The following is a 25,496-nucleotide window of genomic DNA, read 5'->3' on the forward strand; positions in this document are numbered from 1 at the left end:
ACTACACTATCTGTGACAAACACAGGAAGTGATGGCATCATTGAGCAAAAGGAGGCACACCAACGCTACTTGGGAAAATTGCTTTTAAATGGACACATGGGCAACATCTGAGCAACTGTAGCTTTAGGAAGCCTACCTCCAGTCGGAGAGGGATTGCAGACACCTCCATTCTGACAAGGGTTACTAGAGCAGTCCTCTGTGGCTGTTAATAAGCATCCGTGAGATAAGTCCACCCATTCCTCGATGTGTGCGTAGGCTCTTGGCTTGCTAGTGAAAGGCAGCTCCTGCCCATTCAAATAAATAGAGTCCATGCAGCCCCTGAAACCATTGGCAATTTGGGCGTTTCTTCCGTGCTTTGTTCCTTGCTGGCGGAGGTGGCCACCAAAAAACACATAGTTATCCAGGTTCAGGGTCTTCAGGGCCCCCGGGGCTGTGCCTGACGCAGTGTGGACCTCATCCAGAACCAACTTAGCATAATTTCCCTCCACTTCAAGGGACACCGCGTGCCACTGCCCATCGTTGACTTGAATGCTCTGAACAGAGACGATCCCAGGGCCACTCCCACAGTCAAATTTGTACTGCAGCCTTCCAGCATGAATCTGCAACAGAAGAGATACCATCCAAACTAATCGCATACAATCTTCAGCGTTGGTCTATGCAAAAGCTATAGGAAGGGTGCGTTGAGTGAATGAGGGCAGGAAGAACATTAACTTGTGTCTAGGTGCTGAAGAGCACAAACTCTTTTATCGATTTATACAGATGACAAAGATGGACGGTCTGGGGGGGCTCCTGAATACCAATCGCACATCCAAAAATAACATGAAAGTGACTAGTAATGAACCGTTAATTGAACACATGCAGCATATACATTCACACAAAATATGTAAGATATACATAATCCTCACTCTTTTTAAAGACTGGGCAGGGATTTAGTTACCACTCTTTATGTATAGAGGCTGTAATGCACCCCTCCTGCTAAAAATCCTTTTAAGTTCAAATTTCCATGCTGGTGCTCCCACCCCCCCACCCCCGTTCCATGATTTTCTGAAACTAGAATCAGCTATCAAAAATTAAATACATTTAAAAAAAAAACTTAGATAATACTGTTATTAGTGTCCAAAATTAGTCCCAAGTCACAACACATGCTGCTTAACTTTGACTACACTGTCTGTGACAAACACAATTAAGTGTATAAACTATGGTAATATTAGCAAGATATAATGGACAAACCTGAATGTTAGCTGTCATATGTCTAGTAAAATGTTTGTTAAAGAATATCAGAATTAAATTTCTATGCTACTGGGTAGCAGAAAGAACTTCTGATCCCACCCATGCGTCAAAAGTTATCAGGCCAGGAATCCTTGAGACGTGGAATAAGCCCATCTTTCTTCCTTTATTTTTAAATGGAACCATCAGAACATGAGATAGAATCTACATTTATAAAGTCTCCCACAGTCTGAAGTGAAAGGATAGACGAACACATACCTCCAAGATACTATAGTCAGTTCCTCGCGCATACATCACAACCGCATGGGACGAATAGGTTCTCAGCCGCATGGTCAATTTCATCTCTAATTTGTTTTCATTTTCCATCAGACGATATTTCACAAAGCTGTTTCCAGTAAAAGTTATGGATGAACTCCCTACGGATTACAGAGGAAAAATTCTATCAGCACCAAGCCTGAGCATATTATTAAAAGTATGATCCCCCCCTTCCCCAGAGGCTGATTTTTTGTTTTCTAAATATAAGATGACAGCATTGAGAAAAATGTCTATCGGCTTTAACAGACAGCATAGCACAACTGACGTTTCCACGTGGTAGAGAAGGAGAGCACCATATCACGAAAAAGTAAGTTTTAAAATAATAACAGAACTAAACATAAAGCCGTTCTGTGCAAGTCATTATGAGGCAATTTCAGAAAACAGCGATGTAGCCTCAAGGTGATTTGGCAAAACCTGCCAAGCAAAACACAAAACAATCCCCCCATTCTTCAAAGAAGATGAAAATCATATCAGCCTCCAGAAATGAAAATTAAGTTATGCAGAACTGACTAAATAAAAATTCAATTTCAAAATGACAAAAGGCACATTTAACAAAATAAAAGACCAATAACAAGGGAGGGTAAACTGCAATAGGAAGCAGGTTAATATTCATAATTCATAAAGAGTTATACACATTCAGAAACAGGCAGCCCACGAGGCAAGCCACACAAACAGGGGATGCTAACACCAACTAATTAACAGTGATTCCTTCCATCCGCAGCCAGAGAAGTTAAAATCTTAAGTGAATATTCCAAGTCCACTAAGGAGGGAATAATGGTTTTTAACTGAAAGCTTTCAATACAGGTAAGAGAATGAGACATGAGACCTTTATGGATGCCTGGGAAAAAATTGAAATTATTAGTTCAACTTTTTTGGACACTAATAACAGTATTATCTAAGTTTTTTTTTAAATGTATTTGATTTTTGATAGGTGTATTCTAGTTTCAGAAGATCATGGAACAGGGAGGAAAGCAACAGCATGGAAATTTGAACTTAAAAGGATTTTTAGCAGGAGAGACGCATTACAGCCTCTATACATAGAGTGGTAACTAAATCCCAGCCCAGTCTTTAAAAAGAGTGAGGATACAAATGGGCTGGGAACATGCCCTTGATAAGCTAAGCAGGGGACCAGAGCAAGACGTCGAGGACTGTGGGAGAAATTGGGATTAGAGAGAAAAAGAAAAATGAAAAAAAAAAAAAAAAGAGGATTAGAGAGAGAAAAGGGGAAAAAACTGAAGCTCGGAAGATTAGACAGCCACTGAGCAGGGGCTTAGCGGACAGCTCAGAGAGGCTCCACTCTCTTTGTGCACCTCTACACACTCAGCTTGTGAGCAGCAACGTGCACATCATTCTGGACTCCAGTAAAGAGAACGGTTATCGAAACAGCGCAGTAAGGGACGGTTCGAAATGAATTCACACTCGGCCACGGGAGCGCTCACCTGGACATTTACCAAAGCCGCCCCCGGGGCACACACAGCTGTACTTCTCCTCTCTGGGGTCAGCGACACATTCAGAGCCTGCAGGGCATGGGTTTTCTTCACATCCATGGACGGGTGGGCATTTCCCATCTTTATTATTTAGAAAAACAAGAGGAAGAAAGGAGAGAAAACAGCAATTAAAAAAAAAAATCCCTGCTGTTCTTTGGTATTTGTTTATTTTTTGTGGCACTGGAGGGTTAAAACTCAAGCACTCTTCCCCTGGCTTACATTTATCTCCAGCCCTTTTTAATTGTTTCATTTGAGATGAGATATCATTATGTTGCCCAGGCTGACCTGGACTCACTATGTAGCTAGGGTAGCTTTGAACTTATAATCTTTCCAAGTAGCTGGGATCATAGGCCTATAATACCCCAGGCCTGGCCATGAAACATTCTTCTTCTAACTAAAAACAAACACAAAAACAAACAAACAAAAACCCACTTTTTAATTTAATTAAAAAAAATTATATGCGTACGGCTGTTTTGCCTCCATGGATGTTTGTGTACCATGTGGGCCCTTGGTGCCCATGAAGACCAGAAGAGGGTGTCCCTGGAACTGGAGTTACAAATGTGGACCTGGTATGTGGGTGCTGTGAATCAAACCTGAGGCCTCTGACCATCTCTCTAACGCCTCCAAGATAAAATATTCTTTAGCACTCACCCCCACACACCCGTGTGCCCTTACCTTTGCAGAGACACACAGCCGTCCTGTGGTGTCGCGGCGTCACAAAACTCAGCCTGGCTGTGCTGTGAGTGGACATAACGTTTTCATCCACAGATATCTTCTCATCACAGAACTTCCACGGGCAATACAGCCCTGCACAGAGCTTCTGGAAGACATCCAGTATCCTCACACCGATGATCTCCTCCACGTCGGTCACGGAAGCATTAATCTTGTGCAGAAGTTGTTTGGTTGAGACCTGGGTACCGCCCGATTTCTCTACAAAGAGTAAGACGTCTAGGTGCGTGTGGGGATCGGAGGGCTGCACGCTGATAATCTGTATGTCGTTCTTCCGAACACCCAGGATGTTCCGTAAAGCTCGCTGGAAGTTGCGCCAGTAGTCGCCCACGAATTCTTCCGGGGTGAGGTTGGCAAAGCGGACGGCGATGGTGTGGTTCAGCATCTCCTGGGTCACTTGCTGGATATGCACGGTGATGTCAGCCACCGTGGTAAATTTCCCATCTGTCACGCTGACATTCAGGATGTACTGGCCAATATCCAGCTTTCTGTGTGCAATCAGCTTGCCCCCCGTGCTGGACACCGAGAACAGGCCGTCCATGTGGGGATCCAGGCTGTACGTCAACGTGTCATACACGTCCTGGTCGGTGGCGTGGACCTTTCCTATGACCCCACCTGAGTATTCCTCTCCAAATGCAGTGATGAAAATCTCCAGCGGCAAAATGGCAGGAGGGTGGATGCTTTCCTCAATAACCCTAATGTCGATATGCGTCAACGAGGACAGCTGAGGCTTCCCGTTATCAGCCACCTACAGAAACAGAAGTCATCCCCTGTCGTCATGACAACTTCCCGGGAAAAACCCCTGAGTTTGCCTACGCAGCCCTATCAACCGTTCGATCCTCATTTCTCAACAGAAGCCCACCAAGGAAAGGACAACGGTTCTGTCACTTGGTCACACGGACGCTAAGGTCCAGCCTGCCTCTGAAAAGGCAGCGTAAGTGCTACCGATACAAAACTGGAAGTGCACTCCCACCTACGCTGTTCTCTATACACCCAAGTGAAACCACAAACACTGCAATACCTTCACATGCAGGAGGTAATGGTCCCTCTCCTTCCTCTTTATGGCCGCTGCCGTCAGGAGGACCCCATGCTGGTTCACTTCAAAGGTGTGGTCATCGTTGCCGCTCACGATGGTAAAGAAGAAGGGGGGGCCGTTGTGAGACGAGTCCTTGTCGGTCACTACGAGCTTCAGGACACTGAAACCCACGGGCTTGTTCTCCTGCGTCACGTTAAACACACGGAACAGAAGGCTGTCAACGCGACCATGCCGATACGGTAAGGGGCACGTAAGAGACAAGAAAACCTTCTTGCTGGTGAATTGAGGAAGACGGAAGTGAGGCGGAGGCAAGAAGGAAATGGGAGAGGACGGGAACACGCCAAGTGAGAAGCGGTCACTGGAGGGCTAAGATCCAAGAGGGGTGGAGAGGGTGGAATAGGATCCATGGGGGTTAGGAGAGAAGTAACAGTGAAGAGGACAAGGGGGGAAGAGGGCGGGAAATCAGTGCATTAAAAGATAATTAATCCTAGGACAGTGAGGATATCTTTTTTTTAAAAAAAGGCAACGCATGAAAAGGAGTGATGAAAGTTGACCCGTGCCTTGGAAACGCCTCTTCTATTCTAAGAGGGACTCCTCTGATCTCTTCTTTCCCAGCTGTTGAAAACGTGGTCTTTGGAAAAGGAAGGCTATTTCGAATGAGGGTCTGCTGTCCGTGAGAGGTGGAGGAGGCCACACAGCCCCCCAGCACACCACCCACTCACCTGGATGATGACGCTGTAGTTGTCTCTGGAGAAGAGAGGCGCGTTGTCGTTGACGTCGGACACGTCGATGTTCACTGTGGTTGTGTTGACCCGGGGTGGACTGCCGTTATCAGCAGCTTGCACCGTCAGTGTGTAGCCTGAGATCTTTAGTTAGGGAAAAAAACAGCACACCCATTCATTTGTATGGGGCCAGTCAGCTGGGAACCCACTGATCTTATGTACCAAGCCCTTTGTCACGGCAATTCCCTAAAATCAAAATGAAAACTCCCAACCAGTGGGAGTGAGTGTATACTATTTTCTCAACAGAAACAGTTGTCAACAAGAAGCAGGTTCTCTGATGTCTGCCCTTTGGGTCTTATTAAGGCGCTTGATCTTAAAAAAGAAAAAAAAAATCTCACAGTCCTATTAGAAATAAGAAGACAAATTATGCAAATGACCAGAGGAAACTGCCAACCCAGCTCCCATGCTGTCACTTCTGTAATATCAGGTGTCACCTTCCCAAGAGGCTAAACCTTGCTGAGCCAGAAGTAGAGACCAGCCGCCTCTCTCTCATCCCGTGTGCAGACACAATTCTAACACCTCAAGATACGCCGGGTCACCGTCGCCTTCAATGTCACACCTGGATTATACTTGGCCGTCTAAATCCCTCCAAGGTCATTATTTGTGGCCTCTTGCAAAGGAAATCAAGTGGGGTGAGACGGCTCCCCGGGCTGGGGCGGCTCCCGTGATGGTCACTTTAGAGTAAGCATTGGGAGAAGCCAGGACGATGGCTAAGTCCCAGAATACCGCCCTGCAGGACAGAAGCCCCGCAAAGGTGTTCAACCGTAACAGCCTGGAGAACGCCACAGGCCACCTCCTCTACCGTCTCATCGTGGACACCATTGTGTTCATAATTACTAAATTTCAGTCGGGTATGGTGAAAGGGACCTGCGATTCCAGCACTCAGAAAGCCAAGGCAACAGTATGGTGAGTTTGAGGGCAACTTGAACTATACAGCAAGATCCTGTGCTTTAAAAAAAAAAAAATCATATTTTACTCTGCCTAGTACAATAGATTTTTCTATGTCTAACCTCATGCTTCACAGACTCTCAAGCAATTCAGAAAAAAACAAAACAACCAAAAAAACAAAAACAAAAACAAAAAAAAACCCCACAAAAAACCGAAGAACAGAAACTTGAATTGACTTTCAAGTATTTCTCTCTTAGCATGTCATTTCCTAAGATGCAGGTTTCCTTTTTGGGACCTCACATCAGAGCAGGCGGATACGGACGCATGATTTAGTGCTCCGTCGACAAGTTTAAATCTCGGTTTCAAACTCACCGTTTCCCGGTCTAGGGGCTTGGTGACCTTCACCTCTCCTCTGACGGGGTCGATTGTAAACGGACTTCCTTGGTTGCCTTCTATGATCGAGTAGTGGATATGACTGTTGGAAGGGCCATCGGCATCATCGGCCACAATCTAGGAAATATCACTCTCATTTAGCAAACAGCGAAGGCAGGGGCAGAAGAAACAACAGCTACATGTTTTACGGCAGTTACTTCGAGCCAGTAACTGGCTCCACAAGGACCTTCTTAATTTGCAGCGGTGAGGATTCCCATGGCCTCACAGGGACCAGGTAAGTGCTCCACCACTAGCTAAGCCATTCCGGTGCTCTAACATATTTTAAACAGGACCAGCAGAAGCACTAGAATGATTTTACTAATTGCTCCTTTAAGATCCAGAAGAGGCAAGCTGGGGATTGGGGGGGGTGGAGGGTGGGGGGTGGGAAACTACGCACTGTAATGACAGACTGCTCAAGAGCCGCGTCTTCGCCGACCACCGTGGTGTAGGTGTCTTGGCTGAACACCGGGGTGTTATCATTGATGTCTGTGACGTTGATGTTCACAGTCGCCACGTCACTTAATGACGGCGTGCCGCCATCGGTGGCTTCCACGGTCAGGTAATATTCATGGGAGCTTTCATAATCCAGGTTCTCAATGATAAATATGGCCCCTGTATGGAGAGACAGAATTACTTCTAGGATGCTGTAATCCCATTTTTTCTTATTACAACATGAGTACCTTTAAACACGTTTAGTTCTCATTTAAAAAAAAATAACAAATACAAAAACTTTGTACATTTTATAGTTTAATTAAATAATTACAATTAGGATTTTTACCCACCCAACAACCCCATTCATTTCCTTTACTTTCCTTATATTCCTAGTGACATCTAATTTTCTGTCCCCATAAATAATGCTGGCTATAATGCTTTAAAAATGATGGTAGTTCTTATTCCTTCTTTGATGTAGTTTATTACAAACTTAATAAATTCTTTTTAAAATTCAATTCAGTGTCTTTTAGTTTCTCTCTTGTTATTATTGCCATGCATGTCCTTTTAAAGAGAGTTTCTAAGATAACTCTCCACTTGGTATTAGACGTCCCCTCTTAGAATGATGGGATATGGGATACAGGCTTCTAATACCAGCAGCTAGGAGGCTGCGGCAGGAAGACCGTACCTTTGAGACCAGCCTGGACAACACATCGAGATCCTGTTTCAGTAAACAATCAAATACATAAAATAAAATCCCTACTGATTTAACAATATTGGCAACGCTTCATCTTGGCTCAACCTAGTCTATCCTACTTGAAAAAGTAATTGGTACAAAATCCTAAAGACATTTTATAGTAGATATTAAAAAATACATTGTAGAATACCATCATCAGACACCTATTCTTCAGAAACAGTCACACACGGCATTCAACTGGGTGCAGTCTGAAAGAGTAACGTTCTACAATGTCCTGAGAGTTAATAGGTATTTTAGACCACAGGCTAACACAACTACACCACTACTCACAAAGCAGGAGTTAGTAATGGCTGACCTGTAAAACTATCGGTTCAGTGTAATCCAGTCTCCTTCAACTAGTGTATGTAACTAGCATAGTAAAGCAGCCAACTTAAAGAACTAACAGATGTCCAGTATCGGAATTAAGAGAGGTCAAAAGGATTGTGTGACTGGGGAAGCCATTCCATATGCCTTTGATATCAGGATAAAATGAGTAACTACACAAAGTTTATTACCACTAAGCATCCTATCTTGGCAAATTGGAAACACTTTGCATCATCACCACTAGACTGGGTAAGAGTCAATAGTTTTCTCCATTGGCTTGTAATTTACAATGGATGCGCCAGAAAGTAGTTACCATGTAGAATTAGAGTATAAAGTTCCCCAAACCACTTTCAATCCAAGTTTAAACAACAGAAAGTAAACTTGAGTTTTATCTCCTTAAAACACCCACTGACTGACCACAGGTGACCCACCCATCACCTAGCACGAAGTGAAGGACGAGACAGATGCAGCCCTCAGTGTGGAAGGAGGGCTTCCTCGTTTCCAGGGCAGGTTACCTGTTTTAGAATCTATGCTGAACTTTCCATGCTCGTTTCCACTTATTATGGAGTAGGTGATTTCTGCATTTGCCTCAATATCCCGACTTGCGGCGTACACCTGGAGAACTTCCGTCCCAACGAGAATGTCCTCAGACACAGTGGCACCGTATTCCCGGTACTCAAACACAGGGGGATTGTCGTTTATATCCAGAACGGACACAACCACAGTGCCAGTCGCTGTCAGTTTCCTTGGCAACCCTTGGTCCACAGCTTTCAAAGTGAGAGTATAGACGGCCTGCTGTTCTCTATCCAAATGTTTTTCTAATTGGATAATTCCAGACGCCTCGTTAATGGAGAACTGCCCATCAGCAGAGTCGATCAGTGAGTAGGAAATCTTTCGATTCAGTCCTGCCAAAACACGAAATCCTATCAGGTTTCATAGTAAGAAATGTGAAAGTTTTAAAACGTGGGGCATTTCTGAATGATAAAATGCAAACAGATATAAAGACAGCCCCCACCTCACCATGTAGATGATCTGAAAACATACCCTGAACTACAAATTTATAGACTTGAAATATGATCTCTAGACATCTGACTTCTTAGACTCTCAATTATACTACATGGACAGTACCCTTTTTCAATGTGATTTATTTTTTTATTAATTCTTTAAGAATTTCATATACGCATAAATGTATTTTGGTAATATTCACCCCCACTTCTAGCTCTAGGTCCATCCACCCCCTACGTTTCTTCCCATCTTCACATGCTCTTTTCTTTCCTTCTTAAGAAATAATTCACCATGTTCAACCTGTGCTGCCTTTACTGAAAGGTATGGGAGCCCCAGCCAGAGTGTGGGTGACCAACCAGGGCCCACAGCCTTAAAGAAAACTGATTCTCCCTCCAACAGAAGCCAGGAACTGTCAATATCTCCTCAGCTAGGAAAATAGCTCTTCAGCCCCTATCCCTTCCATGCTGGAATCTCTAAGTTTTATTAAAATGAAATCTATTTGATATTTAGCTTCAGTGACAAAGAACTATTTAAAATGTGACTTTTAAAAATTCAGTATTAATGACTCAAGACGATAATTTTATTTTCCATTATTAGAATGTTTGAATGCATACACTTCTTTTCTTCACAAATACTTTTGAAAATTGGTAAAACTTTAGCAATGAGCTGGAGAGATGGCTCAGAGGTTAAGAACACTGGCTGCTCTTCCAGAGGTCCCGAGTTTAATTCAAAACCTTTAGCAATACACTACTTGCTTGCTCTGTGCCTGTGACACTGTTAACATCTTTACATCACTACTGATTCCTTCACAAAAAGCACCTCAAGAGGCTGAGGAGGAAGTTAGCAAAACACTGGCCAGTCATATGAAGGCCACAAGTTCAATCCCCGACACCGGGGGCCAATCGGTTAACAGTCGATCACCACAACAGGCCGTTCACTGGGTGTAATAGTCAAGACTTGAAACATTCACGGAAAATGAAATGACTTAGGTACTGTTTTTACAACAACACAGAGCTCCATCATGGGCACGAGGACAAGAAGATGGTCAAACACATTCCACGGCAGTGTGTCCACCATAGGATCGCCACAGCCTTCTGCACGCCCCCAGGGCAGAACATCTCCTTGACTCAGGGTACCTGCATCTGCGTCAGTGGCCTGCACTCTGGTCAACAGCGTCCCAGGCTCCGTGTTTTCAAACACGGTGATGGTGTATGGATCTGCAGTGAATTCAGGGGCATTATCATTCACATCTTCTAACGTGAGCACAAGAGCAGCTTGACAGGATCGTCCCCCTCCATCAGTGGCCTTGACGAGGAGATTATAAACTGCTTGCTCCTCACGGTCAAGGAGGGCTGACGTCCTCAATTCACCTAGAAACAAAGAGAAGGGAACAGGGACACTGGAGATTTAGGATCTGAACCACGATTACCCATCATCTTTTTTTCCTCCTACAATTATAGAAGCTGAACCACAATTCTCATTTGGAGAAAAATAATATCAACAACTACCTTGCCAAGTTCAAAAGCTTAAAGATGAAGAAAATATGGATCACTTTCTGTTATATTTTAAAAATGGCGGGAAGGAGTCACACCATACAACAGGGCCCATGTAGGAGGTTTATTGAGGGGAAGGGGAGAAAGCAGGGGCAGAGAAGGGGGCAGGGATGGGTCCCTGGGGACAAGGAAGGGAAAGAGGAAGGAGACAGGAGGTGGGCAAGGCCCGCCTTTTATAAGGAAACATAGCGAATGCACACATCGGGTGCTCTTAGTGGCTGCAGCTGAGGTTATATCCTGTCAGGACCCTAAGGGCGGGCCAGGACAGATGCCTAAATGCTAACACTTTCATTATAGAAAATGCCAATTATAAATTTAGGTCCATAAGTTTAAGAGACACATTATATAAGTAAATCTAAGAAATTGTATTAACTTCTAAATCTTAAAGTCCTTTGTTGAAGTAGATGATACAATGGCTGCTCATTTTTAATCTCATCCCAACTTTCACACTCTTAAGTTGCCGTTTAGATTTCTATGATGTCATTTCCAGAGCATCAGAATGAATTTTAAAAGAGGAAAAGAAAATGTAATTTCCAGTTTTGTGCAAGATCTCAAGTCCACCCCAGTATAGGAAATACATAATTAAATTAGTCTGAAATCCCATCCTTACCTGTGTCTGGGTTTAGTTTGAACTTTTCTGCACCTGAACCAAATAAAGTATAAGTAATCTCCGCGTTGGACCGGATATCCGCATCTGTGGCAGAGACCTGCATGACCAGCTTCCCAGGAAGGGCGTCCTCGGGAATGGTGTCAGCATATAAAGTCTACAAGACGGTAAACAACACTGTTATAACAGAAGCAAAGTGAGCAGCGACTGCCAAGGGAACGACGGAAAAGCAATCCTTTCATTTTGGCCACAGAAAACGTGGAAATGAGTGAAGTTAATACTCGGAGAGCCTTTAAAATGATCGTCCTTATAAAACAGATGTGAAAACAAAGAAGAGCCTGTAACAGGCAGCAGCCCCCTCGACATTTAATCCACAGGATACAAAATAGGATGTGCTGCTGAACAGATTCACATTTAATTCAAACACTTAGGAGAAAATGTGAAGGGGTAGCCCAAATTTATCCAAAATCTAGAGGAAATACGAAGCCGTTACATTATATTTGCTTAGTCTGAAGCGCAGGGATTTACTATGGACAACCAACTGTTCATCACACAAAACCAGATAACTGTAGTTAGAAATGTCCTGTTCATGGGGAGGAAAATGGGATAGGCGCGGCTCAGGCATGTTGGTCAGCCTGCCTGGTTTCCGCTTTCTTCACATCTGCCTAAATCCTCACACAGTTGGACACTGGTTCCAGTTCCAATTATCACATTAGCCATGCCATAAATAGAACATAAGGGAAAGAGATTACGCTTCTGCTGCATTACTTCTTAGTAAGAGCTTCATATAGGGACATATATTTTATGGTTCACAAAATGGGGTATTTTGTAACAGTGATTACTTTAAGTGGTTGTGCTCCCAATTACATTATTACCTAAGGCAGAGTGGTATGATATTTTAAAAATATGAATGGGGTAAAAATGTTTTATATGTGTGTGTATATGTGTGTATACTATATATAGAGAGAGAGAGTATGTATGTGTGGGTGTTCTAAAAGAACAGATACATAGACTGTCACTGTTATCAAATACTGCCATCCAAAAAATACAAATACATTCTGGAATCAACAACTCATCCCTCAGAAGCCGCACTTCCTCTGACGATGAATTTTGTGTTTACTTCTCTGAGAACCTGTGGCAATTCTCCTACTCCAGCCAAAAGGGCTGGGGTATCAGGTGTGGGCCAGCCACTATGCCTGGGGCCTTTTCCATGGTTGCTAACAGATCCCTCCGCTGCTGGCAAATGAAGCTGGTATTCCCCATGCCTGCCCTCACTCTTCACACTGCAAGGCTTTCCATCTCCCCCTGGTCATCAGAGTGCTACCTTCTAAAGGTTAAACCCAGCTCTGCCGCTGGGTAGCTTTGCATGGCTCAGCTCCAGCGATTACTCCTGCTACGGTTCCATGGCCCCAGTTAAATTGGATCCAGCAGCAGCAGGTCATTCCACTGACCTCTTGGTTTCTCTGGTGTGAACAACCAATGCCTCAAAATGGTCTGTTCCAGCACACCTGTGCCGTGCAGGAAAGGCTGCTGGCCAGATGTCTCCCCATCCCCCCCAAACAACCCTATCCTCAAATGAAGAGATTATCATCATTAAAAGTTTAGAGAGCAGTTTTAAAGTCAGATACTGGTATAAGGGGCCGACACTTTAGAGTGTTTTAGTAAAAAGTTCTTGACCAACTTAGCATGCAGTAGCCTTGACGCTTTCTCAAGTCCTGTGCACGTGACTCTCTCTCCTCCACCTCAACAATAAGCAACCATAACACAAAACATGTGTGAACAGCATGGCCCCATGGCTGCCCTTCGGAAAGTGCGGAAGAGACTCACACTGGTAATGTACAATCCTGATGTACAATGCACACCTACCTTCTCACAAACTGGACTGTTGTCGTTGGCGTCCAGAACCTTCACCTCCACTCTGGCTTTGGAAGAGAAGGTCCCATCCGTTGCTGTGATGGTCAGAAGGTAACTGTCCTTCTGTTCCCGGTCCAGAGGTTTCTTCACGTAGACCTTCCACTCATTCTGTATATTCTCAACAGCAAACTGTCCCAAAGCATCCCCTCCTAGGAAATTAAAAGAGAGGAAGACCAATGATGGCCAACGCTGATGGGTTAGAAAGTGAACTAAGTAATCACGAGAAAAAAAATAAACTACACAAAAAAGTATGACATTATGGTTTTAAGGGGATTTAAGACTACTGACATTATAATTAAATGCAATGCATATTAGTTTTTCTTTACTTTTGTTGCTGTGGTTTTGTATTCTAAGCTGGACTGAACACACTATGTAGTCTGGGCTACAGCCCAGACTGGCCTCTGACTTACAGAATCCTCCTCCCTCAGCTTCCTCTGAGCTGGGATTACAGGTGTGTGCTATACATATTGCTACATATGACCTTTCCTTTTTATAATAACAAAGCATCAGCAACATCTCTATTCAAATATGAGATTAACATTTATCAAACGTAAAGAGTGATAATTTAGCTTGCAAATAAACCTATACCTTTTATTTCCTTTTAATCATATTTATTAAATAGTCACTATAAAGTTTAACAGAGTAAGTCACAAGAGTCTTGGCTGAAACAGCTTTGCTTAAAAACCTTTAAATTCAACTTATATATTATTTCTACTAATTTTAGACATGCTTGACTAAAGTCACATCAAGTCCCCAAATCCATAATTTCATACCTAGCATATTTCATATAATATGGATTCATTTTCTACTGAATCATTTGTCGTGGGTGTTTTACCTGTTATGAAATATGTCACTTGTCTGTTAATCTCTTCAGAGTCAGCATCGGTGGTGCTTAAGATGGCAATCACGCCACCTGGAGGGTCGTCCTCACTCACAGTCCCTTTGTAAATCTCAGCTGTGAACCGTGGTGGGCTGTCGTTGACATCAGTGACGGTCACATCCACAATGGCTGTGGAGGACAGCTGAACCTTTTCACCATGATCCGACGCGACCACTTTAATCTGGTAATTGGCTCTCTCTTCATGGTCAAGCTCCTTCAGAGTTGTAATCCAGCCTGTTTCCATGTTGATGGCAAAAGATTCCATGATGTCTGCACCTTGGGATGGATCTAGACTGTACATGACTTGGCCATTGGTTCCGGAGTCTAGGTCAGATGCTCTGACCTGGATGACTCTACTTCCTGCTGGCAGGTTTTCAACAATAAAGGCCTCATATGGACTGGACTCCAAAACTGGGCTGTTATCATTTGCGTCTTTGACCTGGATACTAACATCTATAGACGCCACCACCTCATGATCATCAACAGTGCACCTGGCCAGGATGGAGAACTGATACCACTTAGTGGTCTCATGGTCAAGACTCTTCTCCAGTTTCAGTCTCCCACTCTGCTTGTCAATGACAAAGAACTCATCTCTATTACTCTCGGGAGTATTGCCTTTGACTAGGGTGTAAAGAGCAGCCCTGCTAGGTTCCACCCGGATGAGGTCAATTTCTGTCCCGATAGGCATGTCTTCTGAAATGGCATAAGTATAAAAAGGTTCTGAAAACCTTGGAAGCTGAATTTCCGGTGGAAGTATTCTCACATAGACAGGAACAACAGATTCTTTGGGGGGAGACCCGTTATCCACAGCTCTAACGAAGAAAGTGAAGAATTCATTCTCTAAGCCGATTAAACTTTCCTTTGTAGTAATCAGGCCTGTCAGTCTGTTGATTTCCAAATTCTCCTTCACACTTTCAGAATCTGCCTCGATGGCGTAGGTGATGTCAGCATTGGAGCCTTCATCAGCATCACTGGCAAAGACTTTAATGACTGACGTTCCTTTGGCGGCGCTGGATCCAATGTTCACCTCATACTTGGTTGAGCGAAACTGTGGGGCATTATCATTGTCATCCGTAAGAATGACATTTACGGTGCAGAAAGCAACCTTCCCTCCGGCATCCTTAGCCATTAAACGGACTGAGATTACTTTCTCTGCTGGGGTCTCTCGATCAAGTTTTTCCAACGTGAATATCTGTCCTCTGTCATTCACATAAAATCTGTCTTTGGCAAAGTCATTTACAATATGGTAAGTTAGGTGGCCGTAAATTCCAGAATCCCTATCAGTTGCCCTCACTTGGACCACCAGAGTATGTAAGGGAGCGTTTTCAGCTAATTCCACTTCATATTCATGCTGAAGGAAAACAGGACTGTGCAAATTGCCTCCCATCACAGTTACGTGAACCTGAGCCGAGCTTCGAAAAACCCCATCAGACACAGAAACGTTGAGACTATAAAATGGCTTCAAGGTGTGTCGGCGCAGGTTTGAGAGAGTTATAATCCCTGTTTTGCTGTTGATGACAAAGCTTTTATGGTCATTGCCAGACAGAATGGAATATTCTAACTTGTCTAGGTCTGAACTGTCGGCATCGCAGGCTTTCACACACATCACAAAATGTCCATGAGCGGCGTGCTCACTAATTTTGGCTTCATACACCTGTTGTTCAAACAGAGGTGGATTATCATTGAGGTCGGTGACATCCACGGTGACAATCACATCACTGCTCAGTGGGGGCATCCCTCCATCGACAGCCCTTACAAAAATCTTGTGCTGCTGGAACTGTTCGTAATCCAAAGCCCTCACCAGTGAAATGAGTCCAGTGCTACTATCTATGTGAAAGTGATCATGACTTTTGCTGTGATTTCCAAACATCTGGTAGGAAATTCCTCTATTTGGTTCTGAATCAGAATCCGTCGCTCTAACCTGAAGGACAGATGTTCCGATGACAGATGCTTCAGACAGGGTTGTGGCATAGGACGGCTGCACAAACACTGGAGGGTTATCGTTGATGTCCTCCACTATGACATCAACAAACACTTCGGCGTGAGCGCCAGTCAGGGAGTCGGTGGCCCGTATGCTCAGCTTATAGGCTGGGTGGGACTCGAAATCCAGCAGTGCGATGACGTTTATCACGCCAGTGTTGAAGTTAATAGTAAACTGACTAAAAGGGTCTCCGTCGGTGATGCTGTAGAAGACTTTCAACCCTTCTGGGCTGTTGGCTTGGACATGGACCACTGGGCTGTGCATCTGGATGTTCTCTGGAATCTCTGCACTGTAGAAGGCCTTCTCAAACACAGGCATGGCTTTGTTCATGACAGTGATGGGAACCAGAACTTCAGCAGAGAACGCCGGGCTTCCTCCGTCCTTGGCAACCACCGTCACAAGATATTCTTTATTCAAGGTGTCATGCTCAAATTGCTTTTTCAGAGAAATGTCCCCAGAGGGTCCGATCTGGAAGTGGTCATGGTGCTCCTTCAGGTAGTAGTGTACCTCACCGTTCCTGCCGCTGTCTCTGTCGATGGCAGTGACGTGGCGAATGACGTGGCCCGCCTCAGCATCCACCTTCACCACAGCATAGTAGGGGAGGTTGACAAATACCGGCGCATTATCATTCTGGTCTTCTATGGTGACTTTCACCACAACGTGGGCCACGGCCGACGGCTCATGTTCTTTCGTCACCTCAACCACCACGTCGAACGCCTCCCGCTGCTCACGGTCAAATGGTATCCCGGTGGTTGACAGCACCCCCGATGTGTGGCTGATTTTAAATCTGCGGTCCGGGTTGAGGATGTGATAAAACAAAGGCTCGTTGATCGGGTTCCCGATCGCCGTGATGACGGCTAACGTCCTGGTCTCCGTGATGTTCTCTTTCACAACTGCAGAGTAGACATCTTGGGTAAACTTGAGCGGGCTCTCTCGGCTCTCCTTCACGTTGATTTTCACAGAGGTCATGCTGGCAAATCTGCCGTCGGAGGCTCGGATGGTCAGCTCATAGCGGCTGCGCAGCTGGGTTGTGTTCTGTATTGTTACTGTGCCCGTCTTGCTGTCCATTGAGAACTTCTCCCCAATGTTGCCCTCGGTGATGGAGTACATTAACTGTGAGAATGCCCTGGAATCGGCATCGGTGGCGTTCACGGTGACGACTTTCACGCCTTTGTACGTCGGCAGCAAAAGGGATGCTTCGTACAGTGATTTGGAGAAGACGGGAGGGCAGTCATTGATGTCAATTACGTGAATAGTCACATTGGCTGCATACTCAGCAAACAGGCGTGGGGCCCCCATGTCATGCACTTGTACCGTAAAGTGGAAGACACGCGTTTCTTCGTAGTCCAGACTCAGGACTGTGTGAATGGCACCAGTGGTGGAATCAATGGCAAAATAATCATGCACAGATGGCTCGACTATTTGATAAACCAGCAGAGCATTGGATTCCCTGTCCGCGTCCGTTGCGCGAATCACTAGCGGAACATTCCTGTCTGTTAGAACCACGCTGTTGACGGACGCCGATTCGCTAACGAACCCTGAATATTCTGCCCGCGTAAAAACGGGTGGGTTGTCGTTCTCATCCTGCATGTGCACTACCACAGTCGTGTTGGCGGACAGACCGGCCATGTTGGTCCCTTGTACTGTCAATGTATAAATGGGCAGTGTTTCAAAATCCAACACTTTCTGAGTGATGATGCTTCCGGAGTGTGGATTAATGTCAAAGGCATCCCCTGAGTTTCCATCTTTGATTTCATACATCACCGATGACTGACTGTGAGCAGAGACCATCCCAACAAAAGTCCCAATGCTGACGGCTTCGCTGATTTCAACAGAGTATTCTTTGGAGGTGAACTTTGGAGAGGCATTATCGGCCACGGTGACAGAGATATGCACAGAAGTCATTTCACTCATCGGTGGATCGCCTTGATCTGTAGCTTTCACTATTAAATCATAGTCTACTTGGTTACTTCGATCTAATTCTCTGGCAGTTTTTATAGAGCCCAAGATGGGGTCAATTGTAAAAGAATTTCCAATGTTTCCTGGAAGGGCAGGAAAAAAGGGAAAAAAAAAAGGAAATCTATTAGAGAAAAACCCAAAGATGACAGAAATAGCAGAGAAACAGAGAGATATTTAAAATGTACATCCTGAATTAAATAGGAAAGCAGGAGATATCAACAACTGAATGAAACCTTCAACCTACTTCATTTTTACTCATTTAAACTGTTCAGAATTTTGGCTGTCAAATATTGAAAAGCAAGAAAAAAGAAAAAAAAAAACTGTTCTGTACCTAAACTCAAAATTCTCTCTCTGCTGAACTGAAAAATGTGTTGTAGGAACACATGGCTCTCCTCTCACAAAGCAATTCAGTTAAGGATTTTTTTTTTCCAACAGTACCTTGAAATTCTGCAGGACGCATCAATTTTTCAGCACTTACCACTTACAAGGGAAAACTGCAATTCACTAAGAAAATTTACACTGCGCTTGAAGAAAGCTTTGTACTGTAAGTACTTAGGGAACCGAGGAACAATTTTCTGTAGCCCACCCTACGTCGTCACGGTTTTTAAAGATTTCAACAACACTCCCTTCTTAACCTTTTCCAAGTTGACTTATCTTCTGTGACTCTCGGGGGGGGGGGGGGATTTTGCTTCCAGGGGAGAGACACCTGGCAGTTTGGCTGTCACAACTTGAAGGGAGGAAGTGCTACTCCACGTGGATGACAGCAGCCAAGAGACAAAACCAGCTCACGCGGCACACAAAAGCCTCCGCAACACGGAGTTATTTGCTTCAAAACCTCAACAGCGCTTCTGCAGATGAGAAGCAAACTGCTAGGACAGATGGGTTTACGGGCGTTTCTTTGGACCTTTCCAGGCTCTCCTATGCAGAGACTTAGTATTTCCTCGACTCCCCAACACCCCATAGCACGCTGGGAGTTCCAGAGTGTCCAGTACTTCTCTAGATGCTCTGGATGAGGCCAAGGCAGTGTGTGCATCTGTCTTCGGGTTAGATCCCTCCATGAATCCTTACTATCCTTCTGTTTCATAAATAAGCATCTAGAAATCAGCCCCAGACCTGAATTCATTCTTCCCAAATGTACACTTTGTGGCAAAACCAAGTTCACTTGCCATGTAAGTGTGTCCTCACACCGGCCTTCCTCCGGGTTTGCCACCGGCAGACTCCCGAGACTAGAACTACTCAGTGTGATCTGTAAACCAGAGGATTAACTAATGAGCACTTTTCTCTCCCCATGAAGAGTAAGCACTTCCTGTACAGTGTTCATTTCCTTCATTAAATACATTTTCCAAAAATCCATGACATTTTTTTCTGAGGCCAGACGTAGCCTGGTTTTCATTAAGTTGGCCTGCTCTGTGTCCAAGCCCCAGGCAGTGCCTGGGTTTGAAACAGAGAGGAAGCATGGGCTTCTCCAGACCCTGAAGGTCTGGGCTGAACCTTGGCCCAGGCCTCTGCCAGGCTGCTCAGACACCGATTTCCGGCCTGTCTGTATTTAGGAGCATCCACGATCCCAGGCTGTCACTGTGTCTTCGGCAAACATCAAAACTCCGAGATCCTTTTCTTGTTCTAGCTGCCCATTACTCTCACCTTCCAAACTTACGGTGACTACCTAGACTAACAGGTGCACCTGCTCACATTGTTGGCAACTGACTTTATCCCCCCGCCCCAACCCATTCCCGAGGCTTTCTTATGCCTTCTTTGGAAAACAGTCCATCTGGCAACATTTATATCCCTTCATCTGCATGTATTTGTCCTATTTTCCATTGTGAAATCTTATTTGCCAATAAAGTTTCATACATCCAAGGCCTCAAATGAAGAAATGAAGCGAGGTTTTCAGTGTTGCAGAGATGGACAGTGTTATGATGCACGACTGTGTTCCCAGCATCCTCTCTGCTCTTCTCTTACCCCAGGATGCCTATATTCACCTTATTCTCTCCCAAAGGAGCCTTCCCTAGCTATGCTCAAAATTTCTCCACTCACCGACTCACTTGTTCACTTGGAATTACCTGAATGTCTCTGCCTGAAGGCCTTCCTTGTCCGGTGTGGCTACTTTTATTCTTGATTACAGTTTTCCATTTTAAGTGTTTTCTTTCTTCCTATTCATATATTTTTGGTTGGCCTTTTGTTTTTGTGTAGCTCAGGCTCATCCAGAACACACTATGTATCTCAGGCTGGTCTCCTACTCATAATCCTCCTGCCTCAGCCTCCCAAGGGCTGCAGTTAAAGGCATATGCCACCACACCCAGCTCCTGAATTTTCTTTACAGTATGCAGAACATTCTTGCTATTTATCAGCTGTGTAAAATTCAAAACAATTTTTTCATCAGCTGGGAGATCCTAGCATTGGATTCAGGGGGCCCCGAGCTTGTCAATGACATAAAAAAGATTCACCAGGAGCCCAGCCAGGGATTCAGTATTTGGATCTCACAGGGATATACATCAAGACACAAAGTTTCTGATGTACAGAAGGCAAGGCAGGCTGTGGACTGCTGTGTGACAGGTGTGTTTCCCAAGCCCTGAAATACATCTCTGCTCCATTCTGTGAATAGAAATAAGGAGGCAAGCAGAAGTTTGCACTAGGGTGGGCTTGACTCATTTGCATTAGCTGGAATAGTACAACTGTAAAAAATTATTCTCTACTTTTCCACGGGAAAATTATCTGCACTAACAAGCCAATGTTGCTCTTAGGCCATGGCTATTTCCTATACAGCACAAGAGAGAGAGATGCACTACAGCCTGTGTTCGGTAAGGACTTGCTGACAGTGTGGAAACCTCTACTAAGTTTCAATGGCGATGATGATGTAAGTCTGAGGCACAAAACCAATTCTAATCAATGATACATTCACCAAGTCTTAGCTCTCTCCGGCAGTGACAACAGCAGTGAAGTAATGCTCTAGTCTACGTTTTAGACAAGTCAACACCATCCAGCCCGGCGTATGGCGCTTCTGTGTCTCTGGTGCATAATTCAGCTGCCACTGGAAATACCTTTTTATTAAATTCCTTTCCCTGAGGACTTAAAATCAGACTAAACCTTTTGCTCAATAAATTTCTCCTAATTAAACATGCAGTATTACGAGTAAAATTGAAAACCAGTTTTTTGAACTTTATTAAATGCAACTGGATACAAGTTAAGAATAGCTGATTATGAATGATGTATTAAATGAAAGGTAGGATGACCATTTTACAGTTCACTCTATTCCAGTAGGTGTTACGTATATACACAGACACAGGCACATACAAATGCTACTACACTTGGAAATGGCTTCCTATGAAAGCACTTTGTAGCATGATATTGCATTATGAAAGCTGTGTCTTAAACTCCAATTCCACATGGGAACCGTCCAGTGGTGCTCAGTCTATTCTTTGGGGAGAGACAGAGTTCCATTCTTAGAATACCAAATTACTAATCCCATCAGTCATCACAAACACTCAAAGAATGTACATGCCTTCACTCAGGCACCAACAATCATATTTTAACCACCCAGTTGTTGAAAATTATGTGAAAGCTAAGGGAAAGTTGAACGTTTTCTCCTACATAAACCCAGTCGGTTTGTCTATGACAAAGTCACTTCATTGAAATGCTCGGGCATGCAGGAATGGAATGTACTGTTTTTCTAACTGCTAAATTTCTCAAGCAGCGGGGAGGAAAAAGTTCTTTATCTCTTTCCAAGGCACTAACTGAACTACAATGCATTTTAACACTCTAATCATAGGCCGTATATAAAATCTTATTTGTGAATAATGAAGTCAACCCAGTTCTTTTAAAGGAAACAAATGAAGTTTTCAAACGTGTAAGGAAATAAAAATAGTTTAATCAGTGCATAAAGCACACCAGTAAGTATTTATGTCAAAATTACTCCTTACATACTCAGATTTGGAGTCTGTGATCTACAGATCATCAACAAGCTCTATGGATTCAGTGCCTAGGAGAGACCATGTGTGAGTAGACAGAGCTCTGCACTTAAAGGAAAAAGTAGATTAAAATCCTCTAAAATCATTACAAAGAATGAACTTGGCTCTATTTCTTATACTAACAACTGTGAGGCCCAGGAAACCGAAGTGTCTTCGTCACACCTGTCACTCACTGGGTACAGAGCAGGAATAGGAAAGGCCCAGGACAAAGGGATTCCTAACTATGAGCATGCGCCCCACAGGAGAGCCTCTCTCCACTCATCCAGGTGAGGCCAATGGAAAGCCCGACCTACCGAGCACAGCATGAAGACTTCTTGCACAGTACCCGCACATGAACGGGGCTGCCTTAGAACCCAGCATAAGCGAACAGCCGCAGAAAAAGAACAAAAACCGTCATGTAGCTGTGACCACGGCTCTGATGATCCTCAACTGTGGGCTCTTTCCTGATTTTATTCTGGAATTCCCAGGCCTAGGCTCAGTTTACCTCCCTGGCTCCGGCGGGCTACCTCTGTGTTCCCACTCTGTAGCCTGTTCCAACAACTCGATTCTTTGCATGATACTCAACTGCTAGTTGTACATGGAGATGGAATGTGAGGCTAGCCTGTAAGGTGAAGGAAGTAGGGAGCCCCCTTTTCTCTGAGAACTGGCCCGAGATGGGCGAGTCATCACATTGTTGTGGCATTTTTTACTCCGAGCCAGAGAAAATACTCTCATTAAAATGTTGAATTCCTAAGCCAGCATTTTCCTGACTAGGTTTAGAGCCTAAAATGACTGCCTGAAATAATTCCAGAAATACTGAATTAGGAAAATAAAGTTCCCCCACCTCCGCACGATTTATCAGTCTTAATTTATGTTAATACTGGTAATCTCCAGAATTCTTGACACTCAAGCTTATTTATCTTTGTTCCTTGGCGGGTTTTTTTTTTTTTTTTTTAAATAGTTAAAATTTTAATACATTTTTGCAGCGGTACGTAGAAATGCTTCAACACCTAGAAGTCATTTTAGAAAGTGCAGGATACACTTTTCAAACAGAAAGACAAGAGACTCCTCCATTGCTTCAAAAATACCTGATTCGATCGAGTACAGCACTTGGGCATTTTTCCCTTTGTCTTTGTCCAGAGCCGTAACCTGCAACACAACTGAACCGACCGCGGCCGATTCATAAACCCGGCCTTCGTAGGAGGAACTGGTGAACCATGGCGCATGGTCATTCATGTCACTGACGTTTACAACGATCCTGGCGAAGTTGCGTTTCACGGGGACGTCCTGATCCCGTACCTGAAAGAATCAACACACTGTAGTTACCTCTACTGTGGTTCTTCTTTCCTGCGGATTAGAAATAAAAAGGTATCGCTCCTCCTTTCCATCACAGGAAACCTTCCAGTCAAGGGGCGAGACACCAGGGTAGGCAGGGGCCGTACCATGACGGTGAGCACGTGCTGGTGAATGGCTTCATGATCGAGCTTTTCAGACGTGGAGAGAGCACCTGTTGCGGGATCCAGGCGGAACTTCTTCAGACTCACTGGGTCTATGCTGCTCTGCAGGGTGTAGATCAGTTTGTTTTTCTCATCCTTATCCACGGCGCTGATCTGCAAAATCTCTGTGTCTGGTTCTGTGTCTTCAGGCACAGCAACTTCGTATTTTGATGTGGAAAACTGCGGGCGGTGGTCATTTGTATCTATGACTTTGATGAGGACCTGGAGGGAGGGACAGAAGGACTCGAATAAAGATACATTCATAATTAGGCTGTTTTAAAATTTAAATAAATGATACATGTATATTGAAAAATGCTACAGAGCCAAATTAAATATGAGCATGAGAAAGAAAAGCAATAAAAGTCTAGAATCAAAGAAACCTCCTACAGCTGATCTTTGGTGTATTATTTACTTAATACTTAACAATAACTATGGAGACAGGATTCTGGTCACAGCTGAAACTTTATGAAATGCAGGCTAACTTCTCTGCAGGTCTCTACAAGAGAACTTTAGAAATGATTCAGAAAAGGTATCAGATTTTACTTTGCCAGGATTATGGTGTACCCATTTCCTACATTAGATTTAGGCCCGTAAGGGGAGTGGTAACGGTACCTAAATTTCTCATTCTAATATCTGAGACTCCAAGTTCCTCATAAGATTTTAACACAAAAGAAGCAACTAGAAACCACTGAAGCTGTAGTTTAGGGACTGGCTACCTCCTAGCACGCATGAGCTGAAGGTTAGAACCCCACTACTGGCAAATTATGTTCTTAAACTCTATTTCTGTGACTTCAAAATCTATACAAGTAGTGAATGTTTCTTTCCTAAAGGCAATTAAGTAGGGTTGAAAAGAAAAACTCTTGTCAAATATAGCAACATAAAATGAAAGCGTTAGAGCAAAAAGGAAGATGCCTAAAAACTTAGTCATAATTAGAAACAAAAGATATTTACCTTGACAGATGATTAATTTTTGGAATGATGCGATTTATAGATGGATAAGGCATAGTAAAAAGTCAGTACCAATCATAAAATATGGATTAGAGTCTATGAACAAGAAAACTGAGCTTCACTGGCTTCGACAGAACACAGGGCTTTATTAATTTAAGGGGAACAAGGGGCCAAAGTTCTAGCAATGCCAGGTAACTGTAGACCACACTACTGCACCCACACGAAGACAGAATTTGCATGCAACTGTACCAGTATTGCCAAAGAACATCACAGCATCAACAGACACCCTCAATTCTATGTGAATACTAAATTCATTCACCTAACCACAAAAAAGGTGTGATGTGAAAGGTATGTAATCATTTGAAATTCCTGATGGCTCACTCTTCAAGATGAAAGAATGCCCCAGAGGCACAGCTGTAAAGGGGCGTCCTTCTATAAGTCAAATCATGGTCCATTTACAAGTTTAAAACTTACATTGACCATGGAGTGGGAACTAGGAAGAGAAGTTTGATGCTGTTCTGGGTTCGGTTAACCATTATCAAACAAAAAGCTGATGAGAATGAGCAACCCATTTTGACAAGGTAATTCATGAGACACGTTCTCACTGAGCACTGGCCCAGCTCTCACCCACAAGGTCTGAGGTGAAAAGCAAGTATGCAATAGTGACTGTCCTCATCATATTTTCAACCTCCAAGGGCAATGCCATAGTCCTACAAAGCCTAAACTCTGCTAGCACACCATAAGGTAAGTTGTTTATAAAGTCCAGAGGTTGGGTGGGGCTTCCCAAAGCAAGAGATACTGGGAAGAAGATGGTCAGCGAGGAA

At 44.0% G+C, this 25,496-nt stretch overlaps 1 protein-coding gene across 6 annotated transcripts in view; it reads right to left on the minus strand.

Annotated features, from left to right (window-relative positions):
- Fat1 (FAT atypical cadherin 1) overlaps window positions 1-25,496 on the minus strand; it is a 123,520-nt gene that overhangs the window by 11,765 nt on the left and 86,259 nt on the right. For all 6 annotated transcript variants that reach the window (XR_013045319.1, XM_042262668.2, XM_076553441.1 and 3 more), the window contains exons 8-22: window positions 23,671-23,946; window positions 23,317-23,527; window positions 14,300-18,367; window positions 13,417-13,613; window positions 11,554-11,707; window positions 10,527-10,760; window positions 8,901-9,290; window positions 7,294-7,508; window positions 6,837-6,974; window positions 5,517-5,660; window positions 4,780-4,977; window positions 3,705-4,506; window positions 2,982-3,110; window positions 1,486-1,643; window positions 137-599 (exon numbers count right to left, since the gene is read on the minus strand). Coding sequence is in view for 5 of the 6 variants with exons in the window: in XM_042262668.2 (XP_042118602.1) it covers window positions 137-599; window positions 1,486-1,643; window positions 2,982-3,110; window positions 3,705-4,506; window positions 4,780-4,977; window positions 5,517-5,660; window positions 6,837-6,974; window positions 7,294-7,508; window positions 8,901-9,290; window positions 10,527-10,760; window positions 11,554-11,707; window positions 13,417-13,613; window positions 14,300-18,367; window positions 23,317-23,527; window positions 23,671-23,946 (7,777 nt within the window). In the remaining variant the exon portion in view is untranslated. The remainder of the gene's footprint in view (window positions 1-136; window positions 600-1,485; window positions 1,644-2,981; window positions 3,111-3,704; window positions 4,507-4,779; window positions 4,978-5,516; window positions 5,661-6,836; window positions 6,975-7,293; window positions 7,509-8,900; window positions 9,291-10,526; window positions 10,761-11,553; window positions 11,708-13,416; window positions 13,614-14,299; window positions 18,368-23,316; window positions 23,528-23,670; window positions 23,947-25,496) is intronic.

This window comes from Peromyscus maniculatus, chromosome 17 (assembly GCF_049852395.1).
Source record: "Peromyscus maniculatus bairdii isolate BWxNUB_F1_BW_parent chromosome 17, HU_Pman_BW_mat_3.1, whole genome shotgun sequence".
Classification (NCBI taxonomy): Eukaryota; Metazoa; Chordata; class Mammalia; order Rodentia; family Cricetidae; genus Peromyscus; species Peromyscus maniculatus.